The following is an 11,867-nucleotide window of genomic DNA, read 5'->3' as shown; positions in this document are numbered from 1 at the left end:
CATGGGCCGGGAGGTGATCAGGGCCAGGGGGAAGTCGTGAAGAAAATCGGAGGACGTCGCGGAGAAGGTCGGAGGACGTCACCGGAAGATGTCGAGAGAAGATCGGACGCCGGGAGGAAAGGAGGGGTCTCAGCCATCAGTGTGGTGGGGGGGGGGGTCCACCGATCGCGCCAGGTGAGCTTGTTGGGCCTGGATGAAGCACTCTTGTTTCTCTGGGCCTGCAAGCACTGCAATAAAGACACTCACCTCGACTGCTTTCACCGGACTTGAATCAGAAGCGATGGGAAACCCGAACAGGTAAGATTAAATTTGTTTTACATTTCTAATACACAAAAAAAATAAGTGCCTCAATTATCAAAATGAGGTACATTGCCCCTTTAACTATTGGCCCGCCGGCTATAAGTGAGGACTGGACTTCGGGGTTTCTGTTGTGCCGCATGCATGCTAATACCCCTGGGTTAAACCCGGAAGCGAGTGCGTTGGAGACGAGATGTGGTCCCGCTGAAGAATCTAACTATTTTTACTACCCACCTGCCCCCAGCCTACCTGTACTTGGGGGTTAAAATTACCCCCAATATGCCTGATCTAGGAGTGTATGATGCCGACACTGGGTCCTTGAAATAAATAGTGTCCCATTCCTGAGAACCAACATGCCTCACCTTGATGAGCATCATAAAATAGAAAAAGCTAAGTATATGGATGCTTTTCTAGCTAATATAATCCCAACAATACATCATGTCAAAGTATGTTACAGCATAGGAGGCCGCCATTCGGCCCATCGTGCCTGTGCCCGGCTCTTTGAAAGAGCTATCCAATTAGTCCCACTCCCCAGCTCCTTCCTCATAGGCCTGTAAATTTTTTCCCTTCAAGTATTTATCCAATTCCCTTTAGAAAGTTATTACTGAATCTGCTTCCACCACCTTTTCAGACAGTGCATTCCAGATCATAACAACTCGCTGCGTAAAAAAAATGTTTCCTCATGTCGCCTCTGGTTCTTTTGCCACATCGCAGTGCAATTCTGAAGTGAGTAGGTACCTAAATGTGCACTGCACATGCATCATGTGGACAAAGATAATACAATTTAGACCAATGTCTTTCAGGGTGTGACAGCAATTACCTATTACAAGTTCACTGCATAAAGCACGTATTTGCAGACTTACATGTACAAAGAAAGAACTTGCATTTATATAGCGCCTTTAATGACCTCTGGACATCCCAAAGTGTCTCGCCTGAGTCAGAAGGTTGTGTGTTCAAGTCCCACTCCAGTGACCTGAGTACTTAATCCAGGCTGACATTCCAGTGTAGTACTGAGCGAGTACTACACTGTTGGAGGTGTCCTCTCAATTTGTTTTAAGAGTTAATAACAGTTGATCGTAACATGATATACTAGAAAGGTACCAGGGATGAAGGACTTCAGTTATGTGAAGAGATCGGAGAAGCTGGGGTTGTTCTCCTTAGAACAGAGAGGTTAAAGGGAGGTTTGATAGTGATGTTCAAAATCAAAATATAGCATTTGAACACAGTACAAAACAAGGTACATTTTTTAAAAATCCCTTTTCATCATGTCTTAAACCAAACCAGTTGGAACTCTTCAATCACACACTTGAAAGCACAGTAATCAAAATATGTTTAATCTCAGAAAAGTTGAACAGCAAGCAAAATTGCAAGTTGTAAAAATAATTATGATTTGATTTTATTATTTTCTCAATAGACATTGCACACAGGAGATTAAAACGGATGTAAAAAAAATGCATGTTGGACAATAGTTTACAAGCATTGTAACATTCTGAAGCTTTTTACGAGATTATTTAAACTTGCGATAAAGTAGTGAGTCAGCAGCAGAATACAGACTGCTCATATTTAATCACAAAAATATATATATGTCTTCACTGCTGTTTATCACAGTTTATGCACTTTCATAGTACAAGGTACAATAATAAATGTCACATCTTTCATAACATGGAACGGAGGAAATAAATGCACTTTTCAAAGTACAGCAAATCAGTGAACGAACCCAAAATATACAACTTTATACAATATCTTTTTCTATTCAAGAAGATGCCATTATTCTTCCTTTGTTTCAAAGTTAGCGGCGCATTTTCATGCATTAAATTGTAGTAGCACAACTTAAAATGAAACGAGTATTGAAATCATAACTTTATGACTGATTATTGACGGGATGAACAACTGTAGAAAGCTCACCAACAATCAGGATTATTCGGCAAGTAATGATGCTTAGTTTACCATCAGTGCATGTGTCACCTACATGAGCCAGATTGCAGTGAATTATGCAGACAGGATGGGCTTTGGTCTAACTCAGGAGTTCCACAGGCATGAGAAATGGTGCCTGTCAAAGCAGAGTTTTTTTTTTGAATTCAGGAACCAAGATTCATAGTGCGTAACCTTGGTTGAAAAGAGAAGACAGCAACAGGGCAAGTCAGGAAGTAGTGATTACCTGACATCCAGCTAGGATGAAAAGACTATGGTAAGTAATTCTACAGTTTCGACATAGGAACAGGAGTAGGCCATTCATCACTTCGAGCCTGCTGCACCATTAATTTAGATCATGGCTGATCTGTACCTCAACTCCATTTACCCACCTTAGCTCCAAGTCCCTTGATACTCTTACATAGCAAAAATATATCGATCTCAGTCTTGACAGCTCCAATTGACCTCCAGCATCCACAGCCTTTTGGGGGAGAGAATTCCAGATTCCCACGACCCATTGCATGAAAAAGTGCTTCCTGATTTCCCTCTGAAATAGTCTCTCTCTAATTTTAAGATCATATCCCCTCGTTCTTGATTCCCCCACCAGAGGAAATAGTTTCTCTGCACCTACCCTTTCGAATCTCTAACATTTCAAACGCCTCGATCAGATTACTCCTCAATCTTCCATACTCAAGGGAATACAAGCCTAATTTATGCAACCTGTCCTCATAATTTAACTCTTTAAGCCCTGTGAGATCCTGTGACGCAATTTGATTTTAACACATTAAGCAAAGGTGTGTAAAGTGGGATATTTGCAGCTTAGAAGGAACGAGAGAGAAAAATTCAGAGGAGCACTATCAATTTATTGTTGATAAAACAGGGAGAGACTAGAAAGGCTGCAATGGGGAGTGAGGATGGAAATGAGAAAGAGATCGTCTTTCAGATTATGAGATTTTGAGGTGTTAGAACAGCTTCCCTACATATGGGAACTCGATTATAACCTGTACCGAATTGGACTTTACAGAGAGTTACAAATTGTTGCAGAGAAACAGAAATATTTGGCATGAAAAAGGAAACTGATGTTCTTGGAGGCAGCTTTAGCAATGGAGAAATGGGTGGTCCATTTGAGGCCAAAGGAAAAAGTGAAGTCAAGAATGTCAATAGATGAAGAAAGTTTAAGGGTGGAATCAAAAGAAAGACCTGGTAGCAATTAGTTAAACTTGTTAGAGACAAGAAGCTGACCTTGTAGAATTGAACGAAACAAGATTTTTAATGCCCTTGAAAAGCATGGAGATCATCAAGGTGTAGTGATTCAGCCACTGCACTACCAGAGAACTGGAGATTGTGTGCATGTGAGCTAAATTTAGGGTTGGATAATGAGTGAAGGAGCTCTTTCATATGAAGAGAGAGAGCACAACCCTGAGAACTCCAAGTTAAGAGAGTCAAAAGATGACCAACAACTACAGTACATTTACAGTGATTTAAGAAACTCGTTTCTGTGAGCATAGCTTTGGTTGAGGCTACATAATGGTAATTTCTTTTTTCAAATAGTACATGATACCAGACTATCACCGGCAATGGTACGTCATTGCCTTGGATTTCTCCAAAGTGTTCAAGAGCAAAGTTCCAGGGATTTGTAACGTAGGCAATAAGACAACCAGCAGGATGATCGTGTTAAAAATCATACTGGAAATCATCGATCAGGTCTCAATTTTCAATCTTTCACAACTTTAGAAAGTATGGATTCAGGATCATAAGGCGGTCATTTCAAGGTTAAAGGAATCATTATCCAATCTTTGAATAAATTCTGCACAACTCTTATTAATTGGCTCCTCCTATTCAGTCACTGTTGATGCTGGGCACAACTATATTTTTAAGGGCTAGTTACAAGAATTGAATCTTAATCTATAGGTATACTGCTCCTAGTAAAACTACCAAGAATTCTAGAGCGCTGTGGATTATTATCAATGGTTTAGTGTCATTTTATGTACAGGCAGAGAAAGGGTCAATTGGATCCATGAAACACATATACATTTTTTGATGATGCATGTTTCATGGGCTAAATTACTGTCAACTGCAAACAAACACATTCATCATTACCCTCAAAAATCTGCAGAAACAATAATATTCAAAGGATTAGCATTACTAGTTTTTTTTTTAACAAAAAGCACACTTGCAGCTAGAATGTGGTGTGTCTTAAGTAAAAAAACATTTTTTCTCCATAATTCACAAGCTGGTAACATTTATATTGAAAATTAAAAGCTGTACCAGTGTTTTTTTTTTCTTTCACCAATTGTTTTCTAATATAAAATGACGCACATGCATTGTGAACATTGGAACATGGCAGAAAATATGTAATCAATCACAAAAATCTACTGCTAAATTAGGATGAAGCTCGAATGCCTGCTTATTGAAATTATTTATTATCTGAAGTGATCAGGTCGGGTCATTTCAAGTTTCTAAGCAAATGGTGTCCCAGTAGCTTCATTTTTATATTTATTTTGACCGATGCACAAAATCAAAGATCTCTGTTAAAAACCAACATAGTTATAATTTTAAAATATCAACTGAAACACAGTTATTCCCTCCCCTCCTAGTAATCTAGCGGAAATCCTATGGCTGCTATCAGATTAACATTACCAACAGACTTACTCTGGAGTCCTTTTTGGCCGCATTAAAAGATGGATGCCAAACATTAGTGCATTTGTGAAGTAAGGGATTGCCTGGATCTTGGCGCATATTAACTACATACTGTTCACGTTGAATTGCAACTTCACCAAAACAGCTACCAATTCCTTAAACATAAAAGCCCAACAACAACACCCGGAAGTGGGCGGGTTGGAGCCGGGCTCTGGACCCGATCCGGGAATCCCCGATTTTAGGAGCCCCCCCACCACGAACGCACCCGCTCGGCCATCCGAAAATTGACCTCGTAGAGTTCTCGGCGGGTTGTAGGGCTGGAGGAGGTTACAGAGATAGGGAGGGGTGAGGCCATGGAGGGATTTGAACACAAGGATGAACATTTTAAATTCGAAGCATTGCCGGACCAGGAGCTAATTATTAAATCATACCCTAAACTCTGCCGCTCCAAACACATTTACCTACTTTGTGGACCCCCTCACACTCACACAGTCAGGATGTTGGGGGGAGGTCCATTGCTGAATTCATCACTACATTGTAGGTCAGCAAGCACATGGGTGATGGGTGAACGGGACTTGGTGTGTGTGAGGAATCGGGCAGCAAAGTTTTGGATGCGCTCAATTTTACGGAGTTTTGAAGATGGGAGGCCAGCTAGGAGAGCGTTGGAATAGTCAAGTCTAGAGGTAACAAAGGCATGGATGAGGGTTTCAGCAGCAGATGGGCTGAGGCAGGGGCGGAGACTGGCGATGTTATGGAGGTGGAAGTAGGTGATCTTAGTGATGGAGAGGACATGAGGTCAGAAGCTCAGCTCAGGGTCAAATAGGACGCCAAAGCTGCAAAGTCTGGTTCAGCCTCAGACATTGGCCAGGGAACGGATTCCAAATAAAATATAGTCTTTGAAAGGTTATCAATGTCAAATTTCTCTTTCTTTCTGTGGGTACTTTAATTTTAATGAAAGGAATATGAAACAATGCTGAAAGCAAAGCACTCTCCAAAACACACTAGATGTTGATTCAATGTGAGTTTCAGTCTAGCTTTGGCGAAGGTCTTCTCACAGCCAATATGCAAGAAACTAAATTACAAAAATCTTCTCAGGCATATCTACACTGAGGACCAGAGTGACCACTATATAAAGTAAGTGCACAGTTTTTACAAACAGGATGATCAAAAGATGGATCAACCACTTCAGTAGCAAAGGCTGGCCAGTCTCAGGAAAACATTCCATCTTTGACATCCACCAACATATAACATACCAGGTACGGAATGTCTGACTCTCCGAACTAAAATGTAAGTGACAACTTTACTGAGAGTTCAATACCGAACAGTGCTTTAAATATCCTATTATTCAAATAATAAGGATCTATGATTGATTTAATGGCAGGTCTGAAAGCTGTAAATGTCTGCTTATTAAAACATGCGTTTCCTTATTCAGAATAACAGCAAAGAACTTTAGATTGAAGAGTTGGGAGTCTGATGCCTTGAAACTTATCAGACACAGTCCATTCTACATTGTTGAGAAGGTTGCTATTTGAATTAGGCATCCTTTAAAAAAAAATCGACATAGATGAATGAGGTACTGGAGTTAAGGGGCAGGTTTATTTTTGGGCAGATGAAGTCAAAACATATGTGTGTCAAAGATCAAAATTGCTTCTGCTTTTCCAAACAAGAAGTGGCGTCTGAGAATATCAGCTTCAGAGACAAAGTGAACAGAAGCTTTCCATTTTTGATTTAGCCTAGAAGAAATGTCTCATGGTTTTCTCTGGTCAAAGCTTCAATCTGCAGTGGCAGGTAAATAATGCAACCATAGCAACTTAGAATTGTTTTTCTATCTGGACCAAAAATAATGGCCCAGATTTTGCGGGAGCCATGCATCGCGCGGCGTGCCCTGATTAGTTAGACTTGTTCCTGCACATTTAGGTTTTAGACTTTTTTGCCCACTAAGTTGCAGGAAGTGCGAGCTGATAACGACGCAGCGAGGGAAACGGGGGCACCTGGGGCCTTGGTGAACAACGGGACAAACAGTGCCTCTCCTTAACCAGTGAGATTAAAGGATTGAGAAATAAACAGCACAAGGACTGAGAAGGAAGTGTAAATTAGAGCGGGTGAATTCAAGGTCAAATCAGGTACAGAAAAAGAAATAAACAGAGGGAAAGAAAGATTGGATTAAGAGAGAGAGGGAGAGAAAAAGAGAAAGGAAAAATAAGAAAACATTCTAAAAATGTAAAACTTGACATTTTTAAAATCTCCTAAAACAATTCACAATCTGAAGGAATGAGAATCACACTTATAATTGTTCACTTTCTGGGCACGAGAGGTTGACTGGCAGGTCATTAACAAATATCACCTTGTTAAATGGGTACTTACGTTGTTAATTACTAGACTTAACTTTCTGTGGCGAGTTTAATGAGCAATTAATGTGCAGCTGCAGCAACTTCATGAAAATCACAGGGAGGTTAAGGACGAGATGCCGTTTTCGCACAGCTAACGGCGGAGAGGCCCAAATCGACCTGGAGCTCATGGCGATTCGCAATTCACGGGGGTAGCTCTTCCTCGCCACAAGTTGCTGACGGATTTGCACATCAGTAATGGCATGCGTCGTTCAGACGCCGTTATTGCCATTATTACCTAAAGATTGGAGCTGAAAGTCACGTCAGGGTATCTTTTTAAAATCATTTATTAATATACTTAAATACTTTTTGTAAGTAATCTATGTGAAACCGATCAGTGTCGTCACTTGGCCTAGTTGGCATATTGGTAGCAATACAATATAGAAGTGGTATTTAAGCCAATATGCTTTAATGCATCTATACATTTTTAGTGTGGCACTCTTCATTCATCACCTCAAATTGTTCCTCGACTACCACTGCCAACGAGAATACTCCTGGCTTTCTCACAGTTCCAAGTGAACACTGTAAGAAAATCCCACATGATCACCTTTTAGTGAAATCCTAGCGATAAGACTGGTGGTAAGTCTAGGACTGGCAAGTACTGCTTAATAGTTGGAAGTGCTGTCTGATGGAGAGTAGTTTTGAGAGATTCTGCAGGGAACAGAGTTACTGATAAAGACAGTTCAGTGATAACTGCCTGTTGACTGCATCCCTCCATCCCCGGAGGTGGCCTTTCCAAACCTCGGAACCCAAAAGCTGTGGTACCACGGAGTGCAAGGAGCAGAAGTAAGTTGGTCTTACTTCTGAAAACGCTGCGCTACGTCTTTGTGTTCCACCGCTTTCCTCCCTACAGCCAACCAATACCAGATCAATCTCGGCTCAATACTTTATACCAAACCTTACTCATCAAAAAAACATTCCACGTAACCACTCGTTAAAGTGGTGCATTCTTTTCCTTGCAACCAAAGTGGAAACAGCAAATGAGCGCACATGACTGACACTGTTGTTATTATTAGTTGCATGACTCTAATCATTAACAGATGAACAATATTGATCTACAGGCCACTTTAATCAAGCGCACTGGCCCTTGTATACGATTTGTGTACAGAATATACAGTGTCCCCAAAGGCTCCATTTTCAGCTAGTGTTAGTTCTGTGCACGGAAACAGTGAATCACTGATACTTGCTGAGCTTACTGCACATACTTTGAAAGGACTCATTTCAAAAGGGTACTGTACAGCTGTAAGAGAACTTTTAAGTGAAAATAGTCTGTGGAAAATTAAAATAAAAACACAAAAAGAGAATGGGAAGCTATCTTGCAATTCATCAAGCTCTAAACAGGTAGCAATCAATAGAGGACCACCAAAGTTTTCTTGCTTTCTCCATGTACATATATAGCTGTAGATATACTTATTTTGCAAATGCATACTTTTTAGTACAGAATTAATCTCAACTGTAATGGCTAATTTATCGCAGTCAAAGTGAAAAACATAAAGTTGAGTTGCTGGTCCATTTATATTTACATTTTTGTTGCATGTCATGACTTACTGAAGAAATATTTTCTATTGAGGTGTGAGGGCTATAGAGGGTTTGCGTGATTTTTTTAAAATTCATTCTCCGGATGTGGGCATCGCTGGCAATCGTTGGCCATCCCAAGTTGCCTTTGAGAAGGTGGAGGTGGGCCAGACTGACGGATTGAATTCAAAGATGATTTGGCATGAGCTCCCACCAAATGAATGTGTGTAGATCACCTGACTTGTGGACTAAACAATACATCCTGCATTGGTAGCTCTTCTTTGTAAAAAAAATACAAAATGTCCCTGAGGTTTTTTTCATACAATTGCCTAGGCAGACTGCAATCGACATCTTTCTCCTTCACAGTTGATCTAAGTGTGAAAAATATATAAACATAATCGCAGTATAATAGATATGGCTAATCAAGTCGGCTACTAACTATGCATTGCTGTACAATCCAGATCACATACAACATAGTCGATACTTCTTTCTTTTGTGAATATGGTTACTTCAAGACATTGTGTGGTGGCAATTTCCAAAATTGCACACTACTGGCAAATCATTTAGGAACTTGAGTTTTATCACCTGCCCAAATATGCGCATTATTCTACAGTAATGCACACTTTCTAAGTCATTGTTTAATGCATCACTCTAAACACATTCACAGTGTAGCTGATTTAAGAAACTATTCAGCTCCAGATACCGTTCCTTTTCTTTAGTTGTAAATAGAGCTAAGTTAATTTTAATATGTATACCATGGCACCCATCTACATTCCAGTCAATTTGCTTTAAATTCTTATCTATGACAAGTGTAATTGATTGCTATGTGGCACAGTGAAACTATTCCCTGCTCTGTGAAGGAATTCCAACGTTAAAGCAGTTTTAAGTATGAAGAGCAAATACAAAATTAGATTTTTTTTTTCTTTCTTTAGCCCGCTCTTGTGCAAATAGCACCGACAACATTTAAATGTTTACATTCACCACTGAGGACCATTTGATGTTCATTATAAAGGAAAGCTCCTAGTATCGCTGAAAAGGAAGTGTTATCTCGGTAAAGATAGCTCCTACTATTATAACCAGCCGCAATACAAAATCCTTCTGTTACCATGCCTGAAGTGGGCAGATCATGGCGCAGTTACAAAACCCACTAGATTCCTTTTCCTTAAAAAAATCGGGCCGCATTAGCAGTATGTCCTAATGAACTGTGAATTCACTGTGGAAGGACTGTCATTTCCCAGGGCCTGTAAAAGTAGTCCAAAGTGATCCCGCCTGGCTGAACACGATGGGATAGCCTTTTGTCCCCTCAATTTGGTTTAGTGTCCACGAGCTAAGGGCGTCAGCTACAGACTGGAAAAGCAGCATGGACAAAAGAGGACTCGGTTGAAATCACTGCACATTCATCCTCCTATCGAATCCCTTATTGAGTCCACTTTTTGAGCAAGATACTTAAAAGTTGGGCGCTGAGTTGAGCCATTGTTCCAGCACTCCATCATTGTAGAATACATCTGGAGTTAGAAACAGAAGCATGATCAAGATTAGAAAATAAGTTTAAGAATATTGCACGTCATCACCATAACATTCCTACAAAAGTGTTTTTTTATTAAAAGTTTTTTTTTAAAAACAACTTTTGTGCTCATCAAGATGCTAGGGAAAGGAATCTTTCTTTCTCATTCATCACCCAGAGTCAACATCAAGCACTCGCAGACTAGGTATATTGTGTGCTACCTGTGTCGTAAGGCCAGGTTTGCACCAGGAGGGAATATAAACTTCCTGCACCAGCCTCTCCGAATGAAATTGCTCATTTAGTACCCGCTAATGTGGAATTATGAGCAGTATTGTGGTGTTGGCTCATACACACTAGGATCAGTGTTAATACAGCCCAAACTAGTTTCTCATAGTGACTCTTACAGTGGAGAGGAGACTAGCGTCCCATCAAATGGACTGGCTCAGACTAATGCAATGAAAATTTCCTCCTTTTGCCAGCTGTAAGTTCATGTGTGAATTGAGTTTGGATAATCCACACCCAGTTCCTAGTGGGCTCAGATCCACAGCACTAACTACCTATAATTTGGTTGTATGTTGGTATTCTCAACTCAGAGGCTTACTCTCCATCAAGGCCTGAAGCTGTACACCCTGGTAACTACTGAAATCTTGAAAAGGACAAACTTGGCCTCCAATAAGCAAAATATTTGGAACATTAAAAGGGGATAGAATCAATAAGCACACCAAAAAATAACAGCAGCTAACAAATACCTGCTTTCAAAATATAGACAATCTAGATTTGGGACAGCAATACTGAAAGAGAGCAATCTGAAAATTATCTGGTTCAGCCTGACGTCCTGCCATTCCATAGCTCTGAGCCTCATCTCACTAACTACTGTCCTGCCTGGATGCCCATTAAGCTCTTCATGTTGCAACAGTGGAGAAAATCTTTATAAAACACTGGTTGGGCCTCAGCTAGAGTATTGTATCCAATTCTGCGCACCATACTTTAGGAAGGATGTCAAGGTCTTGGAGAGAGTGCAGAGGGGATTTACTAGAATGGTACCAGGGATGAGGTGTTTAGATTATCTGGAAAGACTAGAGAGGCTGGGATTGTTCTCCTTAGAGCAGAGAAGGTTAAGGGGAGATTTAATAGACGTATTCAAAATTAGGAGGGGTTTTGATAGAGTAGATAGGGAGAAACTGTTTCCACTGGCAGGAGGGTCGGTAACCAGAGGGCATAGATTTAAAATAATGGACAAAAAAGCCAGGGGGGAGGGAGATGAGGAGAATTTTTATTACGCAGCGAGTTGTTATGATCTGGAATGCATTGCCTGAAAGAGTGGTGGAAGCAGATTAAGTAGTAACTTTCAAAAGAGAATTAGATATATATTTAAAAAGGAAAAATTTGCAGGGCTATGGGGCAAGAGCAAGGGAGTGGGACTAATTGGATAGCTCTTTCAAAGAGCCGGCACAGGCACGATGGGCCGAATGACCTCCTTCTGTGCTGTATGATTCTATGAAAAGCCATTTTATTTTTCTTGCTGCACATAAGTTGGTGATTCACTGTAAAACCCATTAAGGTTGTAAAAATCACCCCATTATGCAAATTTCTGTTTTTTTCTATAATACACC

General features: G+C 40.4%; 1 protein-coding gene across 3 annotated transcripts in view; it reads right to left on the bottom strand.

The window, feature by feature from the left end:
* Positions 1-1,661: 1,661 nt before the first annotated feature.
* LOC137321274 (tyrosine-protein kinase JAK2-like) overlaps positions 1,662-11,867 on the bottom strand; it is a 297,277-nt gene continuing 287,071 nt past the window's right edge. For all 3 annotated transcript variants that reach the window (XM_067983625.1, XM_067983623.1, XM_067983626.1), the window contains one exon: positions 1,662-10,255. In XM_067983625.1, coding sequence (XP_067839726.1) covers positions 10,148-10,255 — 108 coding nt within the window. In that variant the 3' untranslated portion in view covers positions 1,662-10,147. The remainder of the gene's footprint in view (positions 10,256-11,867) is intronic.

Source organism: Heptranchias perlo, chromosome 4, assembly GCF_035084215.1.
Source record: "Heptranchias perlo isolate sHepPer1 chromosome 4, sHepPer1.hap1, whole genome shotgun sequence".
Classification (NCBI taxonomy): domain Eukaryota; kingdom Metazoa; phylum Chordata; class Chondrichthyes; order Hexanchiformes; family Hexanchidae; genus Heptranchias; species Heptranchias perlo.
The sequence above is the reverse complement of the archived record's forward strand: the minus strand, read 5'-3'. Positions and strand labels throughout refer to the sequence as shown.